Source organism: Ischnura elegans, chromosome 2 (assembly GCF_921293095.1).
Source record: "Ischnura elegans chromosome 2, ioIscEleg1.1, whole genome shotgun sequence".
NCBI classification, from domain to species: Eukaryota; Metazoa; Arthropoda; class Insecta; order Odonata; family Coenagrionidae; genus Ischnura; species Ischnura elegans.
Window position 1 is genome coordinate 117,593,010 of NC_060247.1, and position 22,306 is coordinate 117,615,315.

Here is a 22,306-nt window from a genome sequence, read left to right on the forward strand (position 1 = left end):
TTTGATTCTCTCCAGTCTTTGTTTTATTAGTTTTTGGATAAAATATTGACATTATGGGACACATGTTGTAGCCTTCTACGTTGGGAATCTTCTTCAAACACTTTTGTCACTATCCTTAATGACTTTCAGATCCTCGGCTACACATTGATCGTTGCATTCTTGTCAAAAGTCAAAGTGACTAAATTGATGCTGTTGCTCTCCACAGGATTCATGGCTGAAACCTGCATAAATTAAAAAAATTAAATTTGGGATTGGATGATTTTATCAACCAGTACACAGAATCACATAAGCCTAGTAACAATGGTAGAAACCCTTACCATATGGTTAAAATAAACAATTGACTTTTATTGATGCTTGAAAGTTAGTCGGTAACCTACTTAACCACTATGAGGTGACTTTTTTTTAAATTCAAATGCTTATAGCTAATTTTCTTTTCAACGAAACATCTATTCTACGCACGGGCCCTGCAGTGGAAAATGAATGCTGAGAGTACAAAAAGAACATATAAGGAAACCCGTGACGGAATTATTTCACGCTGCATGCACCTGAAGCAATTAAATGGACTCAGAATAATGCGGTTGATAGCAGTGACAGTGAGAGAGACAGTGCTGAAACTTATGCCCTCCCTTCTTTCATCCCTATCATGCCGAGCCTCTCACTTCAAGGTTTCATTTTTACCATACCATGATGTAAGGCTATGGCCATGGATTTTGCAGACTGCAGGCCAAAAAATGTAGAATTCATTTCTGTCTTTGCTTTAAATCATAGAAAAATAAAAGCAACTACATACTAAACGATGAATTTTTCTAGCATAGCACTACACAGGTAAAACGATTTGCTCCAAAAGAAAAATGCAAATCTTTTCACTGTGAATGATAGCCAAAAATCTCAGGAAATCCTTTGATGAATGAAACTAGATATTATACAGATGTGTACATACCGTGGGAAGAAATGGAATAGGGGTTGTGGTCGTCGTGTTCGTTGTGGATGTACAGTTGACTTCATCAGAGTTGTCTTGGCAATCATCTTTTCCATCACACACCCCAGCCCTGAGTATGCAATTTTTATTTTGGCACTAAAAGAAAATAAGGCATAGAAATGAGATAACACCAATTCTTGTAATTTATAAATTGCTTGCACATAAGAGACAAAGATTTGGCAATAGGCATCGCAGTTGCTGATATGAGACAAAGGAATTAAAGCATGAATAGAGTAAACTGCATGAATTGAGCTATTAAAGAGTTTAAATTGGGTATTAATCAAAGAGACTACATACATGGCACATATGGTTCAAACAAAGAATTTAAAGCTTTCATTATGAGTTATCACACAGCTCTGTTTAAACATCCACGGGGTTTTTGTCTGCCTTGTCCTTTACATACGTAAGCAAATAATCCTGAAGATCAGGCTGCGATATGTGAGCACAAGGGAAGTCTGGCATATGTCTCACCAATTATATGAAACATACATCTCGCCCTGAGATTTGTTCAACACTTCAGATGAAGGAGAATTAGCTCGCAGCTGCATTGTACTCGTGAAAAAGCCATCCACGTTGGATTAGCTGTTGGTCTTCTATCATGGCAAAATTGGATAGCTTTTCGATAACTATTCAAGATAGTTGGGAGTGATGGAATATGTGGAAAAGCCCTTTTGAGTTTTTATGGCACTGCTTCAAAAAAGATATAATATTTTAATTTCTTTTTACTTATTTTTAGAAATCAGGATTCGTGAAATATAGATTTTAAGTATATCCTGCCTTATATATTTACCATATTGGATGAATTTTTATAATTGTAAAATTTTCCAACTGAATTTAGCTGAAATTTTTTCAATTGAAAAAAGTCAATTGACCGTTCAATTGAAAAGTGACAAATTTCAATTGAATTTTTTTTCAACTGAATATTTTAGATTTGACAAAATTCGATTGAAATTAGTCACTTTTTAATTGAATGTTTCCATTGAGTATTTTTAAATTGATTATTTTATATAGGGTGGGAACATTTCTTATATGAAATTGGGCATTTTCCTTATAAGAATACTCTTATTAGAGAATTTTTATAAGAAGCATCCTTGCGTAACAATTCTCATATGTATCAATTACAACATGTTATTTATAAGAGTCAGATCTACATTTGGTCTATACAAGAGCCAAATGCAGCTCATTTTTGGTCTTCTGGTAACGTATAATTTAGGTCTACGGTTCAGCCAAATTTAGTCATAAAATATTTTTTACATGAACATCTATATTATTCTGCTCATTTAACAGTAATAGGTAAAGCTTTACACCTTAAGATGAATTTATGGCAATTTTGATGACAACCTTCGAATAATTATCAATTATATCCGCTAATAACATAGGATGGCATATTTCTGCAGCAGCATTGCAGTAGGATAACATTTCCAAATCCCAGGAAAGGACATTCAAGCTCTTTAAAGTTCACCTGACTGGCCAGACAAGGCGAGATACCATAGAGGTCGTTCAGGTCATTGGTTCTGCATAGGATTAACGTCCCCACATGCAAAAAGCAATGAAACCAACAATAACCTAGAATGATGTAATGATAATGGAGTTCAACTTTGGCAATCACTACGCAATGAAAGATAAAGGAATTGCAATACGGAATTTGGTTTAACCTGGAAGACTGAATAAGGAAATGAAATAAAATTCTATTTTGACTTGGGATACTAATTGGGATACTTGGAACAAATTAAATGGAAGGAAAAGTTGACAAATTTAATGCATATGTGCAATGTTTATTTAAGATACCAGAGGGAATGACCTGTACATGTAGGCTAGTGTTGCCGCGAGACGAGACTTGCACCAGTCTCGTCTCAGCCTCGTTTTCCAGACTCGGGTATCGTCTCGAGTCTCGTCTCTTGCACCACAGTCTCATCTCGGTCTCGAGTCTCAAAAGAGACTCGAGACCGAGACACTTGAAGCATACTCGAGACTCGACACCGAGAGAAGAGTACCTTTCTTCTCTCGCAAAGGAATGACCTTTGTTCGACTACATTGTGAAGGCTATGCGCCCGAATAGACTCCAAACATAAAAACTCATTGTCAACCGGCCTTCACCCTTGTGGAGCCTTTGCTTTAAGCTTATTGTATTTTTTTATTGGAGCTAGGCGCTGCTGCGTCAATGCGGGACTCGTCTCCATAAGGTAGAATTTTCTGAGCGAGAAACAATGGGCAGTTTTGCCCCACATTATATTTTCACTTACTTTATAATTTACTGAATCGGAAGGGAAAAGACTTCGGGTAACCATTTGAAGAGTAAGTTTCCTTATTATCATGCTCTAGAGCGCACTATCTTGAAGCATACTCATCGTTGCTTTGCAGCGAAAACAATTTATTATGTACTTCGTTACGGGATCACAAAACGTCCGATTTATTAAAGTGGTTTTCCGCTATCAATTCGTACCGTTCTAATCTCTCTAATTACTTAGTACGTCATTCCCCACCGAAAGTGAAAGTAGTATAAAAATATATTCAAGAGCACATGCAAACGAAGCATTCCGCCGTCTAAGACTTCAAAAGCAAATCATGTGGTCAGAAACGGTCGGAAATATCGTTAGAATCGAAATACACTATCGATGGTAGCACCAGTGCGCATCATTTCTGCGCATAAAATTCGCCGAAATCATTTACCGTGCATAGCGGTACCGGCAGGAGAATATAATTCGAATGACAAATGAAAATTCACCTTGTTCAGCGGCCTTTACACGGATGACAAACGAATTGGGTTGGGTGCCGCTAGAGATTCGGAGGCTGCGCGCTAGGCTTAGATAGCTTGAGTAATTGGGTATGGATATCTTCAAGGGCGACACGGAGATCATATTATAACCCCACTTAATTTTCAGGTACGACAAAAACGATAATATAATGGAGATATTTAGGCGAACGGACAGGTGCAGGGATTTGTTATCTCCCACGCACAACAAAGGATTTTGATAAATGTTAAGCGTAAATTCGTTAGAACATTTCCTTTTCATATGAACACGGCGGGTTTCCCGACATCCCCCGCTACACGCCTATTGAGGCAGCTCGCGGGGCAGTATGCAGATGTAGATGACCACTATAAAACTTTTATTGATAAAACGGCCTACTACACGTGCACGGTAGTGTGTTTATTTATCAAATAATTTGCCAAAAACTGCCGTCTTTGAGTCTTAAAAATCCCAAATAAGCAGGAAGGAAATTCCCCGACGCCCAGTCCCCGACCCTTTGGTCCAAACTTGGATCCGCCTATGGTATCAGGCGTATCACTGTAGGTTGTGAAATAGTAGATCATTTTGTTCCTTTGCGTTTGGCGCAATACGTATATTGAAAATAGAAACTAAGCGCACAAAAAGTTAAAATACGCGTAAAAAAACGAACTAAAAAATAAACGCAATTGTTGAGATAAAAATGAACCTCACGGAAATTTGACTCGAAGCGCATCACAAGGGTTTTTTTTAACTATTATTTACATAAAACTTAATGTATCAGGTACTGCATTATTATGTAATTGGCATATATTTTGTTAATTGATAGTGGCTCATTTCTGGTCCTATGACCTTCGAGAACACCTAAAGCTCCTCTTTTTTCATTTATTAAGATGTAAAAAAACAAATGTAGGAGTAATAAATTATTATTAAAATATGAATATTCCAACGTACCTGAACTTATATTTAAACTCTCAATGTGTAGTAAATCGATACAGGAACCACTGTTCTTGTTCGGCAAATCACTAAAGTTTTTTGAGATGTTATTAACATAAAAGTTTTTTTTTCTTCTCACATCTTTTCAGTGCACCGCTTCTGTAAATACGCTTCATATAAACGCTTCAAAGAGGATGAAACTCTCTCACTAACCAGACCAGCATTCGCTGAGCTACTACGTTGTACTAAGAATTTCGCGATCTAGGTGAGGAAAAACAGAGAATATTTGTGTGCGCGCGCAGCTTCCCCCCTCCAACAACGCTCCCTTCCCTACTTCCAGTCCTGGAAGAACTACTTGGCACTGATTTCCACGGTACCCTTTGTCAAAAAAATATTTAAGAGAAATGTGTAACTACATATACTCTGACATTGTAATCTGATATTTTTCTCGATGAACGAATTGGGTTATCGACTACCAAGAAGCACCTACAGGGATATCGGGTTTCGCTAGGCAACTGGAGGCTTCGGGGAGAGCGGACTAGGGAAAAAATGGAATGCCACATGATCCGTAGTGAGCGTATACGCGAGCGTTGTGTGGGCCCCCGAAGCTCGGGGCCCCCAGATGGCAGTTCTCTACACAACACCCTCATAGCGTCATGAGGGTTTACACAATGACATTATCGACGATCCAGAGGACTCTGGGGGACCCATGAGCTCGGGGCCCTCGGCGATCGCCGACCAGCCGACCTTGCCAGACCGCTCCTTGGAAGATATCGTATATCAAGCTGAAGTAGCTGACCCTTCTGGACGTCTCACAAGAAAAATTGGCAGCAGTTTTCAAGATAGTACAGTTGAAGAAAGAAGTTGATTTTTAACACCGAATACGTCAACTCACTGGTTTAAAATGGAATATCATCGAAATATTAAAAACAACCTGAAGACATAAAACCGTTATTAACATTTTCTTATTTAAAGAAAATTTTTCTTCAAAAATCAGAGTAATTAGTCCTATTTAAAATTAAATATCTGTCGGAGAAAAAATATTAGATACTGAAGTTCAGGAAGAGTACTGCGTACACATGACGGTGTTGAGAGGTTAAAGAACTAGGCCGCAAATTGAGGGCTCTGGGTTCAAATCCCGGTTAGGGCAAATGATTTTTCCTCTCAGACATTTCGCACATATTTGCAAATAGATTTTTTTCTAGAGGTTTTTGGACCCTTTTAGAATGGACTGCGTGCTACTGAAATAAGATTTCTCTCCTCTAATTAGTGCTTCTGGAGAAAATATGATGAATGGATTAAGGAGTGATTTATGAATAAATGCCGGTTAGATGATCCTTTATGGACCTTTGATTAAATGAACCTTTGACTAGCAAAATAAGTCAAAGGAAAGCTATCCTTTTTAATTGTAACATCCTCAACACAATTTAGCGACATTCTGCTACATATCATCACTAACCTCGGAAGATATAATATACAGAAAGAGATACATAGTTATTCGAATTTTTATTCTTTTCATCTTCACCAGCCAATCACTGGTGGTTGTTAATTTTTTTCTATTTACGGGAAAATATGTCATCAGTCGTTCACCTCTTATAAATACTCGCTGAATTCCACTTGTATGCTATAAATTCATGTCGAGCTGAGCAGCGAAGAATGTTTAGTACGCTGTTCTGCCGTCTTTGGCGCTCCAACAGAAGCGACTTCATTTTTATTTATTTATTTCCAACTTCCCCGTAAACAGCACTTTAAGGCCTTTACAACGCAGGATGAACAATACACAACAAAAACATCCATGCCCTGGATAGGGACCACCTACCCAGGTGGGATTCGAACCCACGACCTACGGTTTGGCAAGAAAGGACTTTACCCCACCGCCACCGAAGCCGGCAACTTATGTTAATCTGAGGATATTTGACGGCATTCCTAACCTATTCTTTCCTAAAATCTTATCCTTGCCTCATTTAAGTCCCTTGTCTTACGATAAGCTGCTTATCAATTTTTTCCGTAAGAAAACCATAAGAAACGGAAAACTCTCTTACTTTGTGCTATCTGGGAAATTGATTTTTGAACATATTCTACAATTTAGATTACACTCTAGGGTAATGATCACTCCTCTGGGTGTGGCATTTTTTATTGTTCCCCCCCCCCCCCCCAGAAACTTCTCCGAATTCCTCCGAACTTCCTCCGAACTTATCCGCAGAACTTCTCCCGCTAAGGACTTTTCGCGCTAAGGCCCTTCGACAAAAGGCTCGGAGACCTTGTCTCGGAAACTCCTGTCTCCGGAAACTCCTGTCTCCGGAAACTCCTGTCTCCGGAAAATCCTGTCTCCAGAAAATCCTGCCTCCGGAAAACCCTGCATCTAGAAATCCAGCACCCAGAAACCCAGCCCCGAAACCCATCCTACCTGCAGTGCAAGACTTATATAGGACTACTGCGGAGGAATACTTACCCCTTGGCAAGCAAGGGTAAATGGGTGCTGAGTCCGTAGTATGCAGTTTGGAGTGATAAGTATTACCATAGTCCTATCACAACTCTCTCTCCCTCCAACACCTCACCCCACTATGTCTCTCCCCTCCATGTGTTCCAATGAATATTCCTCTGATTCGACTGATGTGTCCAACCCAGAAGTTTGAGGGGAAAACTCCGGCTTGCACGCTGTTCACTCAAACCCAGGAATGATGTTTTGCGGAGCAGCCTGTCAACAGGGGCAGTTACGCAGCTGATAGAACATCGCCCTCTTTACCCCTCCACTACTTGGCAAAATCCCTCCCCTCCACACTGCCTCGTCGTGGAATACCCAGGTCTCTTCTGCTCGGGCTCTGGTGGTGGGTGCATGATGTGATTGACATGGCCGATTTTAGAAAAATTATACTGCTGGTATTTAGTTTGGTAATGTTTCCTATAGGATCATTAGTTATCATCGTTGTTTTCTGTAATAATTCTGATTTTGAATTGTCTACTTCAAATATATATTGAACAAAAATAACTCGTAAATATTTTTGGCAATTTTTTCTTGTGTGCTGATTTCTTGTTTGTGGAGTCTTTCCCTGAACCAGCTTGTGACCGACGGTTGGAGTTTCCCTATGTCTGGGCTTACGCGAGCAATCTGCAAGATTAACGACGTAACGCCATATAGGTACAATCAATACACTCCTGCGAATAATTTGGCAATGCATTCAGCCTTCTGAAACAAATGAGCATGCAACACTCAAACTCACAACACAAAACAATCAACTCCATCTGCATTCTGTCTCACCGTGAACTGCCATGATTCGCAGGTGTCGTTCTTGCAGTCTGATTCATCGGAGCCATCAGCGCAGTCTGTATAACCATCACAGCGGTACATCATCGGTATGCAGTGTTTGCCACAGCTGAACTCAACAGCTGCAAGACGGAGGGGAGGGGTTATCACACAGAGGCATAGACAAATATACCATAGGTACTTGAAATAGGGCAAATTCCACGTTGCCTTTTCATCAAATATTTAAAAAAATGATAATTTTAGGCAGATGATCACCAAAATTATTCAACCATTAAAGGTACCTTTTCATGAATGCGTCTGGTGCGCACTCGCGCACTATTCTTCGCGAGAACTGTTCTCATGAAAGCGAACCTATATGCGTAGGCGAATCTACGCGTAGGAGGCTCCCGCCCGCTATCTGTAGCAGAGAAACGACAATAAAACAAATGAAACATGACGACCGTGAATACTTCCACGGTAGCGGTGTTCTAATAGTCTTTTGTGGATCATACAACCCAAATAAGTGTAATTCTTCAATTTTCTCTGGGAGTCCATTTCTCTCATCCACACGTCAAATTGCTGAAGGTACAGGGTTTGAAACTTGTTACGTAAAGACTTCCATTCGACCGACACATCTACATAATACCCTGCGAGCCACCTCTAGGGTGTTTGGCAGGGGGTGACAAATCACCATCATGCAGTATGCAAGAGGACCGCCGCATGCACACCGCACGGTCATAGAAATATTACGCATACTAGCAAAATATACTTGTTTATTCATAAAAAAACACTTTCTAATGGTTTGTTATTCCTAGAACAAATACATGGAAAGTTAGAACTATGAAAAAAACATGCATTGAGTGATTCCAGCGAGCGACGCCATTAATTCTATCAACTGAGATAACGTTGCTATCCTTAATAGTACGAGGGAAGAATGACATTTTAGATGTCTCTGTTTTGCAGTATATCTTTTTTATTCTATTCTCATGACCACGTCTAATATAGTACGATAGTAAACGAAGGATGTGATTCACGTCGTCTGAAAAAAATATCTTCTTCGAATTTCCTAAGTAACTTAAGCCTATACTTCGACCTACGCTCCTCTAAAATTCCCATCCTAACTCGTGTAACATATTAAAAACACTGCACTTTTTGTCGTAACAACCAATCACAAATCTGGCCGCCCTGCGCTGTACTCGATTGATTTCAGCTATTAGTCCTACTAGCGTAAGGGTCCCATACGCTAGCAGCATATTCTAAGTGAGGCCTAACTAGAGTCAGGTAGCTTATTTCTTTCACCTATTTTGGGCGTTTACCGAGAATTCTTTTTTACAAATCTCAGTTTACGGTTAGCTTTCCCGCATACTTAACGTATGTGTTTACTCCACGAAAGATCGCGGGTAATGGTGACCCCCAAGTAATTAACGGATTCGGCATTTGATAGTGGAATCCCGTTAGTGGTGTCGCTCCTCCTTGAAGATATATCCTTTTTCCAAAAATGCATCACCATACACTTTTCAAGATTTAATTCTAACTCCCAAGTACCGCACCAGTCATTTATGGCAACAAGGTCCTTCTCTAATGCTAATCTTTTGCTATGGTCGTAAACTTCACTGTATACAACTACATCATCTGCGAAGAGGCGGATTTTGCTCGTGACCACGGGGGTAATACCATTAATGTAAAGAAGGAACAAAAGAGGGCCGATAACACTGCCTTGGGGTACTCCTGAGGTAACTTGAATTGTATCCGAGCTAACTCCATCCAAAACATTCCTCTGTTCGCGATCATTTAGGAAGTCTTTGATCCAACCAATTACGTAAGTATCTATGCCGTATGCTTCCAACTTTTGAATCAACTTTAAATGCGGAACGTTATCGAACACCTTTCTGAGGTCTAAAAATTTGGCGTCGACTTGAACGTGTATGTCACCCGCGGATAAGATATCGTGAACGAAGAGAGCAAGTTGAGTTTCACAAGACCTCCCTTTTCTAAATCCGTGCCGTTCTTTTGCTAACAGATTTTGGCTACCTAGATGATCTATTATCGAACTGAAAATAATATGTACCAATACTTTACGCGAAATGGAAGTAAGTGAAATCGGACGGTAATTACTAGGCTTTTCCCTATCCCCACTTTTAAATATGGTCGTGATGTTCGCCGTTTTCCAATTTTTAGGGACTGTGTGTTCTGCTAGAGATTTTTCGAACCTTATCTTCTAGTAAGGTGCTATCTCTGATGCTGATTCCTTATACACTCGATCTGGAATGAGATCACTGCCTGTCGATTTCTTTGGATTAATAGATATGAGTTGTTTTACTAAACCACTGCTTGAAATACAGCTAGACGGCATCTGATCTTGGTAGAGTGGAGGAAAAGGTGCTAATATATTGGTCGAGAAAATAGAGAAGACACTATGGAAAAAGTTATTTAAGAGGTTAGCTTTATCTCGATTGTTCGTCACTTTGTCGCCACGCTCAATTATGAGTGAAGAGACTGTAGCGCTATTTCCCTATACCTGCCTTACATATGACCAGAAAGCCTTAGAGTTATCATCCAAATATTCTCCCAATAATTTTGTTTTGAATTCACTCATCGCATCCCTAAGTGTTTTCTTCGTCTCTTTTTTCAATTTTTTTATAATTTTTCTTGTATTTTCTCAAAAGTAAGTCCCGCATGTGTCTTTTTTATTTTAGCGTGAATTGCTCTCTGTCGCTTTAGAGCTTTACGGACTTTAGCATTGTCCATCTGGGTTCAGAATTCAAACGTTTTAACTTACTGGGTATCGTTTTATCCACGGCCTCTTGCATAATACTAATTAAATTATTCCATGCGTTGTTTACCCCAGGTTGAGAGTGGCGTCTTTGAAAACAGTGAATGAGTTCAACAAGTACTTCTTTAACCCTTCAAAATTCGCGTTATGGAATAAATAGACCCTTCTTCTCGTCACACACATTTCGCTGCGAAACACAATGATGTTACCACTCATGCTTCAACATTATCTATCTTTGAGAATCATCAGAAATTAAAGTTCTCCTTGTCTTCCATTCCAACAGATACTTACATCTCCCTCTAGGCTTTATACTTCCGTATCTGTAGTCTCCAAAAATTGCATGCGTGAGTACATTTCTCCCTCATTTAGGATGCAATAACTTCATCAACAGAGACAAGGCATTGAATAATTATATTCCTAGGGCATAAATAATTAGTTTGGTTAGGCATGAATTTGTGTATTTTTGCCATGATAATATTAAACTAACGCTGAATACACCCATGCCTCACTTAGCGCAAGGGATGCGTTCCCCAGGGTCTTTGTGCCAATCGAATTTCCGTTATTGGAGACCATGTTAACATTTAGAGGAAAGGGAAGCATTCCCGGTAGCATAGGTATTGGGTACCGAATTTCCTATAAACCACATACTATATTCCTATTAATAGCCTTGGAAAACCTTTTTTATATAAACTACTTTTATAGTTTAAAATATCTTCAAAGACAGTAGGAACTACATTTAAACAGGTTTTTTCTCGTAAAAAATATTTGTACGTGCTTTAGAAATCCACCTTACATGCGGATGGGCTAACGTGTAGGAAAAAAATGCATGCTAGCCCAGGGGTTTATGATGCATTACTGGAAGGAAGACGAATTTTCAAACTGGTCTAAAAAAAATTCTTGTGTCAACCAGTCCTTATTATTTTTTATCCAAATACAATAGAAGCCCGGTTTAATGAGTGCTAATTGTCCATCGGAAATCACTTGCTCAACTGAGCGCTTGCTGTAACCGATGGTGTTGAATAAACCCACCGAAGTCTCTTGATCGTTCGTATTTACAGATTTTCTTTTGTTTCCGTGGTATTTGACGAAGTTAAACAGGTAAAGAGTCATTGTCAGGCACAATCTATTTGAGTATCAACATATGTAAAGTGAGAAACAGGGTATTTTTGTTTTATAAATAATTAATTTCCCCAGTCTCAGTGCTTTTATTCCCGTTATTATAATTTTTGATCCCCTACGAAACCTTTAATAACAGAATAACTAGTCGGAATCAATATATTTGGTATGCGGAGGAAGAGTTTTTGAATTATTTTGTGAATGCATCATGCCCACCAATGGCGTACCCAGGATCAAAACTAGGTGGGGGAAGCAGTGGTTATTCAAGTTGTAGGTAAGATTTAAACATGGAAAAGGTGAATGAAATAAACATTTTATTGAAACTGTACAGCTTTTTATTAGTTTTTAAAATTATTTGCTTGAAATATATTATTCTCGCAATAGACACTTGCGATTTTTGCTTCTAGGAGGGCAGCTGCCCCTCGCTGGGTACGCCCATGATGCCGGCAATATCAGTTTTGCCGAATTTTTGAATATTTAACCACTGCGTCAGTCAGTTGGGAAAATTGGTCCATAGGTTTTCTGATATACGGCATAATTCGGTAATCGAATATATGCCTCCCCATTGGCAATGTAGTCGGCTTTAATCTTTAACATGCAACCGTTTTTGGGCAGTCCTGCAGACCTTTGTTGACAAAACCACTTAAGTAATGCATATTCCATTTGCGGTCCCATTACAGTAGGGTCATTGGTGCAGGTTCATTCACTGCAGCACAAATTTTACCTTTTTTCTTTAATATTGTAAATAACTTAGATGACATATGAGATTTAATCAACAACAAAAACGCAGTGGAGTGATTTCGAGGTTGGGGAGTTACTCACGCAAGCAGGTGGCATTGGGGCAGGCCGCTTCGTCTGATCCGTCATAGCAATCGTCGTCCATATTGCACACCCATTGTTTGGAGATGCACCTCCCGTTGGCACATGTGAACTGCTGGTCATTGCATGTGACATGCGCTGCAAAGGAGGAGGGAAGCAACAAGAAGGTCATAAACTGCACTCAAAACTCGAATGGAGCATCAATCGAAAAAGAAGAGTAAACCCCAAAGATCGACTCCGTAGTGACATGTTCTTCTTCATTCACTAAAGTTGATACTAATTGAATGAAGTGGGAATAATTTATAATAAAGAATTAATTGCTCCATAATATCCAGAAACTTTTCTACATGCCACATGCCCACTTTCACACGTTCGGCATGCTAAGCAACTCCTTGTTAAACTATCTTGGGATACATCTTTTCAGTAACAAAAGATGTATCCCAAGATAGATCCCAAGATCTTAACAGTAAGAAAAGATGTACATTTTAATGGTAAATTAATTATATATGATAGGCTTTAATATCAACGACCATATTTTTTAATTGCACAAAAGTCTCGTGCATCAAAAATGAATAAGATAAAGGGCACATCAGAATATAAACTACCTAAGTAAATATGCAACAACAGTTCTTACGAAATATCTATACTTAAAATTGATAATGGTATTAATTGGGTTTTCTTGAAAAGATAAAAACCTACTAATGTAGTCACATAAGTTTCCATGACATTTTAACAAATACCTTTTTAACAACATAGTGAGGCTTCTCCAAAATGGCCTGACACATAGATTGTTCTTTTTTTTAAGTATACCGGGACTAGCCACGGTGATAACTTTACGGGAGTCACCCGCAATGCACAAATTGTGCGAAAAATCCACAGAGAAAAAAATCATTCGCCTTGACCGGGATTCGAACCCGGATCCCTCGATTTCCGGCCGAGTGCTTTAACCAGTTAAGCTATCGAGGCGTATCGAATCCCGGTCAAGGCGAATGATTTTTTCTCTGTGGATTTTTCGCACATAGATTGTTCTTGTTGAGAGCAGTGTTCTTGTCCAGTGATTATGAAAAACTCTGTTACAATGTAAGTATGGTTTTTGGAGGAGGCGACCGACAGCTGAGGTCATTTGTGCCATGAGGGAAGGGTAAGGAAGGAAGGGTGGAGAGAAACCCGGCGTCGGCATTAGCCTGCTCTTAACGAAAAGCGCCAATGTGAACAAGGCTTAACGTCTCAACCGACGGACGGAGTGTTGACCTTGAAATATCCTCCAAACAACACTCAAGCAAGGATCGGGCTCTCTGAAAATTCTCTGTAACCGCCGGGATTTGAACCCGAGCCCACCGGGTGGGCAGCGAACACCCTTGACACCACACCAACCCGATCCCCCCATGTAAATTTCCCAAATTATATTTTTTCATGCATTTCAGCTAAAAACACATGGATACAAGACATTGGAAGAATATTTAACTCTTTACAAATTGCTGGGAGAACTATTGCCTTTTAATGAATGGAAACAATCGCTTTGACATAGGATCAACTTCTTAAATTGATTTAAGTTCTACTCCTACAGAAATGCAATTTCTTACTACCATTGAATGACATGTATATTAGATTCATGTAATAATGGGTCCACCGGTTATTTGGGGAAGCCGCTTAATTGAGGCAGATCTTAAGGTACAGAACCCAGTAGAAGAATATCCTAGAGTTTTCTCCGATTAACTGCGACAGCATTCCGCTATATCGGGCCATAAGTCGGTGACATTGACTCATGACGAAATAAAGAAATTTTTTTTAACATTCCTCTCCTATAATTTGGTCTTATTTTTCACAAGGGTACCTATTATTGCCTTATCTTCAAGCTCTTGATGTTTTATTGTTTGTTAGAGGATTAGGATTCCGTTTCCCGACAATGAGGCCTCATTGAACGTAATGTTGTTTTTAAAAGGAGAGGACTCCTATGGCTGTAGTTGGACTATAGATGACAGAATGAACACGAGATAGTGAGAAAGAAGTGTTGCCACCCGTGGTGAAGGTTTAGGAGTTGGTACGGGCCAATTTTAGGGATTTTTTCATTAGGGGTACATTTTTAGGGATTACTGGCCGATTTCGAGCAGAGGAGACTTGTCGAATGAAAAATATATATTGCTTACCAAGAGATTTTTGTTTGCGACATATTGCACAAAATTAAACTGACAGGTGTGGTCTATCCCTTCCGCCGCTTTCCACTATACAACTGAGCTACCGCCAATTGAAGATTACAATGTTTCGTCGTTCCTTTCTCTTTTTCTTATTCCCATCTCAGCAGGTGACGCATGCACAGAGTCATTTTTCTCTTTACTCGTAAGTAAACATTTGAGAACTAACAGTCTAATGCCAGGGTAGATGGTGCGCTCGTTTGGTGGGATTTATCCCATGTTCCACGATCTAAGTGAACTTGAATAAGTGATATTGTTTTAGTGCCGAGAGTTCAGCAACACTCCTTTTTCTGAGTGGTTTGCCGCGAAAAGGCCTTTTGCTGGCTGAAAAAATTGATATACTGGTTAAAATTAAAGATTATTCCCAAGTTAGCCATCGCCGTGAGGCTGTGATAACTGGGGCGCCGAAAACGACGATGGCTCAATTATTGCAGAAACATGATGAACTGAGAGAAGAATGGAGCCACAATGGAAAGCAAGCACCACCCCTGAAATGCACACATCAAAGTAAGGATCCATATGTAGTGGATTTGGGTTAAACTGTTCATTTTGATGAATCGTTCACTTTGAACATGCTCAGTAAAAAGAACAGTTCAAAATATCTGTTCATGCCGAACAGTCATATTCATTCAGGTAGAAAATACTGTTTATCGGACCTTTAGAGAAAATGAAAGCTTAGTGTGGTATCATATGCTTTGTGCAGCTTGCCATAGTTATTTCATGCAAATTCTGTCCCGGGCCTTCACTTGGCTATCCGTGTTCAGGACAATATTTGCTGTCCACTTGTGGAATAAGCCAGAATTATTTAATTTATCAACCCAGCGTCTGATGTTATTCGCGTATTTAGCACCAGATAAGTTTTTAAATGCTACTCCTATGAACAATTTAGAATTTCGCACACTGCTAACTGTTCTATATAAATATTTTTAGTATAAACGTCATTTGGGATATCTCTGTCGTAGATTCCTTGGTAAGATATCGATTTTTTCTCCTCGTTACAGTTTGTGTCAGGTATTTATACATTCTAACGATGCAATTAACGGTCACTAATAGCATCCGTAAGACGGTGAGGAACAATCACTTTCATGGCTATATTAGTACTTTTGGTAGAATGTAAAAATAGTAAATACGAGTATGTTACACCCATGGAATTCTGTAACATATTTAAATATGAAACATGGAAAACAAAGAAAGAGGTAACGCTTTGAGGTGTATTTATGTGCAAATTTATTGCAGGTTTAGTCGAAATTCATTGTAGGGATCACGTATTAATTTTTTCCATAACGTTAATCCGTTCGCAACTGGTAGTTAATGACTATATTATTTTTCCCATTTATTTCGTTGATCTGTCAGAGAAAATTTATGCAAAATGGATCACAAGGGCGAGAGTCTCCAAAATTATAGGGAGCCGAGTACCTATAACGAAGATGAGTCGAAGGGAGAAAAGTCAGGGGGGCTAGTCGAAATTTCTAGTGATGAAGGCGACCAGGTTGTAGAGGGTGGAAAAACTGAAGGTAGGCCAGAGGGTAAAGCAGCAGGGAGTTTGGAAAACCCTATTGAGATGCTAAAATTGTTTGATTTGCTTGCGAGAATGCAGGGGGAAAAACTAAACAAGCGGAGGAGAACAGGAATAATTTTGCGGGATTGAGAGAGAAATTTGATAACTTAGCGGAAATGAAGGGAGAACTGATTGCTACGCTTGATAAGCAAGCAGAGAAACTTTATACCTAACCAGAGAATCTTGATAAGCATGCAGAGAAACTTTATAAGCAAGCAGAGACATTTCATAAGCAAGCGGAGGAGATGAGTAGTAACTTGGCGGAATTGAGAGAGGAGATAACTGACAAATTTAACAGGCAAGCGGAAGAGATCAAAAACAATTGGGTGACGATTAAATAGGAGATTAATGAAATTAGGGAGGAAAGTGAAAGGACTCGTACGGAAATAAAAAGCAGTATTGAGAAAAAATAGACGATGATAAAGGGCTAATGAGGGTACGAGTTGAAGAAGTTAATATAGAATGCCAGATGGTTTAGATGAGAAACTAGATGAGATGAAGAGAGAGATGACGAATGTAGTTGAGGAGAGAATAGAGGGGGTGACGGACACTAATGTGCAGCAGGGGAATAGATTAGATGAAGTCACGAATGAGATCTCAAACATTCGCCGATATGGAACGAATAGTACAGCTGGTTATAGTTTCCCTAACCCTCCATCAAATTTGGAATTCAGTGGGAGATCCGATGAAAACCTAGTAGCGTTTATGCGAGGGGTAGAAACTTATTACTATATCTATGCTAGTCCTCAACGGTTGAGTAGCTCGATAATTCACAAATTCACTGATTGGGTGATTGATACAAATTAGTAGCCCAAACTGTGATATGTATTGGAATTTATAATATTGGACGTAAAAGTTAAAAAAAAAATCATCGGGAGGAAAAATCTGAAATCTTAAATAAGTCGATTAGTTTTCGAAATATATCGACTTGAATTAACATGGGAGTCTTATGGGTCTAAAACTTTTCCGTTTTTATATTATATTTTTAAATGTGTCAGGAACATGCTTTTCCCTTGACATAAACTGCAATTTTTGGTTGATTTTTGGTATGGTTTTCATTGCAATAAATTGATATTTATTATTTTTTATGATTTTTTGAAAGTGCCCAATGCTTTTCCTATGACACTTGCCTAAGAATTTTTTTTACCAACTTGCTATCATCGTTGGAAAAATTCCTTGAAACGCATGATACCAGATTTTTTGTTTGATTTTTTGGCTATCTTGCTATTTTCATAAGTCGAAGCAATTCCGAGGAATAAACAATTTCGATTGTAGGCGTGCTCAAATTTTCAATCTCGGATTTCGGTCTTGAGACATGTGCCATGTGGAAATTTGGAATCTCCTGGAAAAACCGTTTAGGATGCTTCGCACTAAAGAAATGTTGGGGTATAGTTACAATATACTGTTTTTCATACTATATTACCGACATATGTTTAGGAGGTGGCATATCTTTTTATACATGTAACGAATCTGCGTTTCATTTTCAAGTTTAGCTGTTCACAAGGCTAACCACAAAATCGTCGCTTTCTTGATATTTTGAGAACCTTAGTCCAATTATGTCTCAATGACTTTTGCAATCATCTCTCCCCAAGTTTTACCCCAAGAATGACCTATCCGTCAAATAAAATCCTATGCAAATTAACAAATGTTTTTAACAGTGCAGAATTTTTCCCTTTCAAAGAAACGGCGGGGAAATTTTTGAATGTTTAAACCACTTATGGACACATGAATCGAAAACACGTGACACCAGCAAATACCCTTACCCTCCCCAACCCGCATAATGAATTCGAGAGCTTATAGACATGTCATGCAATTGCTCTTGCAGTAAAATTGGAACAGTTGCAAATTTACCAGAATATTTTATCACTTTGACATTATTTCAATAATAATTAACCTTTATGCCTTCATGTTCACCTTTGTATTCAATTTATAATGATTTATATTTTTCATGCCAATTAACTTGGAAATAACCATCTATTCCTATTACACGGGAATTTTTCGCATCTTCTGAGAAATTACCTAGGTTATAATAGAGAGATTGGTTACGAGGGGTAAGTTTAATTTTATATTAGTAAAACTGAATGTATTCCGTTAATTATTTTGCAACATGGACTTCTCATATTATAACATTGTTAAATATATATCCGGCTCTTCCACCAATTCAAGTCTCTTAACCGTATTTATGGTAATCAATTCCTTTTGCTATTTTAAACCTTCCTTAGGTGTAATAAGGTGACAGCATTGATAGAAATATGTCGTCAGTGACATCCCAAACAGGCTTCTTAAAAACCTACCTAACCCAACGAATTCTCCTCCTGCACCGCCTTTTCAACTTCCTCCTGTCAACTTCCTATTTTCCCACATCCTGGAAAATGCCTAAAATCATCATGATACCCAAATCCGGTAAAACCCCCGCCCTTCCCTCATCGTATCGGCCAATTAGCCTCCTCAACACTCTGTCGAAGCTCTTCAAGAAACTTATACTTCACAGGCTCAGCCATGTTCTATTGGCAGAAAACATCATCCGCCCTGAGCAAACCGGATTCCGCCGAAAAACCTCGACCGTTCAACAAATAGTCCATTTAACATCTGTATTAAACCAGCACCTGATATCGCATGCAGTATTCTTAGATCTCGAGGCAGCCTTCGACCGCGTCTGGACCCTGGGCCTCATCCATAAACTTTCCTCACTAAACAATCCTTCCTATCTCCTGGAAATAGTCCAATCCTTCATCTCAGACCGCTCCTTCTTTGTAACCCTAAATTTTGCAATCTCATCCCGTTATCCAATTTCCTCCGGCGTTCCACAAGGCGCCATCCTGTCCCCAGTACTGTTAAATCTTTACGTAAACGATTCTCCTCCCTTCCGCATACCCTGCTTTTCCTTTATGCCGACGACACTACCATCCTAGCCCAGGGATGGTAGTGTCGTCCGGGACCGAACCGCTGATCTCGCTCAAGACCACCTCGATGAATATGAAGAATGGCCGGCCGACTGGAAGCTCAGCGTGAACGCATCAAAATGCACACACGTCGTCTTCTCCCGATGACCGAAGGTAGGAGACGGTCATTGACTCTACTACGGTAACCAAAGAATCCCGAAACAACAATCCACAAAATTCCTTGGCGTCCACAAGGAAAAACGGCTAGCCTGGCACAACATATAAAATCTTCAATAAATAAGGCGAAAGGAATCCACGCAGCACTGCGACCTCCAATAAAATCTACCTCGCCGCTGAGATTCAAAACCAAACTGCTCCTATACAACAGCTGCATCAAGCCTCTCCTGTCTTATGCATCCCCGGCCTGGCTCCATGCTGTTGCGACGCATTTAAAATGCATTTAATCTGCCGAAAACGTCATCGTAAGAAGAATTGTTGGGGCACTTTTTTCGTGTCAAACAAAAATATCGGGAAAGACCTGAAAATAACCGTTCTTCTTTCCGTCCTAAAATTATACCTTCCCAAGTTTGAAAAATCCTTCGCAGCGACGCAGAATGAACTACTGGAAACTCTTTGGGATTATACCCCATCAGCACACACGGAACACAATGTCCCCAAAACTGCCCTTCCCATATTCCCTCCTCCACTTCATCAAGCCGTACAATCTATGCCATGATCACACCGACAATATTTTTGCCTGAAACTACAAGTAGTCAAGAAACTCTCAGTAGAAAACCAAAATAGCGGGGAAGTTGAGACACAATAAAACCCGTGAAATTTATGCGTAGCGTGGAAGGGGGAGCCGATACTAGACGAGCCGGCCACAGCCGTTATGGGGTTGACAGCTGACTGCATCATCCACAGAGGGAGGAATACACTCCTGGAGGCAGAATGGAGACGAAGCAGTTCCCGTGCTACGTCAACGAGAACTATGGACCGTATACGTTTAAGGCGACGCGTTGTGTGAATGAATAAAGTATAGGGAAAGATAAATACACAATAACAAAAATAATCTATCCCATTCAGCTATTCATTTGAAGCTTAAAATAAATAAATACAAAATTTGCCCACCAGCGTTCCAAAAATTGGCGTTATCATTTGAGATTCAGTTACTTTACTTAATCAGGGAGAACCTTTCAATAAGAAATAGAATCACGAATAAGAGTGTAATCCGAAACAAACGACACGAGTGATGGATCGAATAAAGGGAAATTGTGGGTCTCAATATTTTCAGAACTTCATCACCATTCACAATATTAAAAACATAACCCCATTGCTGGGGGTAGTTTTTTTATTGTTGGATATAAACAGTTGGAGGTGGTGCACACTTACCAGGGCACGTTCCATTGTCATACGACTTCTCACCACCAGCGCAGAGGCACCCGCCGTCAGGGCCCTCAACCATGCTGTCAGGGCAGAGGCATCTGTGACCACCACGTGGCATGCCCACGCAAATGTACGGACATGGAGATGGCTTTCGGGAGCAGGAATTCTCTCCCTCCTGTACACCGTGAGCAAAAATCTGGGAGAGAATACAAAAGTCAAGCTCAAACAATGGCATGTCAGGTAAATAACTGGTGAGAAATTAGTTCAAAAATAGGCAAAAACCTTCTATTTGAAGAAAAACTGTGGCACATTGAAATCTACCAGTTAGACATGCTTTTATTGTAGCCCTAGAGTTGTAATTATATTTCAAGTAAGAGATGCTGGATCGATAGTGAATGTGGATGAAATGATGAAGAAGATGGGAATAACTTATCCAAGGAAATATAGGGCTCAAATACATATGCACCTCAGAAGACAATCCAAAATCGGAAAGAATGTGGGATAGAACATAATGCAAAGTGGGGAATTGAGCTCTGCGGCCTCAAAGATGCCATCCGAAACATCCTAGTCTTTCGCCTTCTTTTCTTTATGATAATAGCTAGCAATAATAATCCCTCACCACACAACACCATTTTAACTACTGCTGTGTGCTGGGTAAATTTTAGAACCAATATTTGTGGCACCACCGGTGACCTGGGTGGAGTAAACCCGAGCAACCAGACGCAACACCGGTGGAAGGCTCGGCGGAAGGCCCAATGCTTCTGTTTCTTGTAGATATCTCATTGTCCTCATCAAATTCTCTTTATCTTCTTTGACACATTTTTCCATTAAGCTGCTCTAAAAATTGACCGAAAATACAAGGTCAAATCTAGTTTTACATGATGTATCGTGTTATATATAAATTATACGAAGTATCTTTTAATATCGTGAGTCTTAGTCTCAAATGGACCGCAAACATCAATGTGAATTATTTGCAAAATTTTGTTTGCTTTCATTCTTTCAGTATTAAATGGTAATCTGGTTTGTTTAGCATTCACGCAAACAGAAGAAAATTTAATTCCATTTGTACTTGCGATTTCTGTAGGTACACCATGGCATAGTGATGACAATTTTTCAAGGCTTTTAAAATTTAAATGACCGATTTTTCTGTGCCATTCTATGTCTAAATTAACTGCCTGAGTTAACATGGCTTCGGTTGCTTCAGAATTGCTTCAGAAAAATTAAAATATTTGGAGGTCAAGTACAACTTTGTCAGAGATTGTGTAGAAAATGGGAAAGTGTGTTTTGAGTATATTCAAAGTAACAATAACTTGGCCTACTTCTTTACCAAATCTGCAACTAGTGTTAAAACAGGATTTTGTGTCCAAGTTGGGACTAAGATAGTTCTGTTTGTGAGAAGCACCTTCATTTTTTTCTTAATTGATATAGTTATGTTCATTTTGTGTCTGATATCCGACCAGGGGAAGTGTTGGGGTTTCATTCTTGTGTCAGCTATCAGCCAAAAAAGTTGGCAGGCGTGAGAAGGTGCTGATCATTCTTCATGTGTATTGGTCGCGCAATCGCGACGAATGATGTAACAAGTGTCGTTCATTAAAGTTGTTCGCCCCTGCTTAGTGTGTAATTTCATTGCCCACATGAACGCTACACTGCTAATCAGCCCACATGGAGGAGGCTTTTTTTGCTGTAGGTTTGTTG

At 39.4% G+C, this 22,306-nt stretch overlaps 1 protein-coding gene and 1 non-coding gene across 2 annotated transcripts in view; both read right to left on the reverse strand.

Annotated features, from left to right (window-relative positions):
* Window positions 1-22,306, reverse strand: part of LOC124154473 (sortilin-related receptor-like) — a 57,767-nt gene continuing 35,461 nt past the window's right edge. Inside the window, exons 15-19 of the mRNA XM_046528227.1 lie at window positions 20,618-20,807; window positions 12,597-12,731; window positions 7,901-8,028; window positions 941-1,075; window positions 1-221 (exon numbers count right to left, since the gene is read on the reverse strand). Coding sequence (XP_046384183.1) covers window positions 138-221; window positions 941-1,075; window positions 7,901-8,028; window positions 12,597-12,731; window positions 20,618-20,807 — 672 coding nt within the window. The 3' untranslated portion in view covers window positions 1-137. The remainder of the gene's footprint in view (window positions 222-940; window positions 1,076-7,900; window positions 8,029-12,596; window positions 12,732-20,617; window positions 20,808-22,306) is intronic.
* On the reverse strand, window positions 13,487-13,559 carry Trnas-gga. The gene has a single exon. It is a non-coding gene; the product is annotated as a tRNA-Ser (tRNA).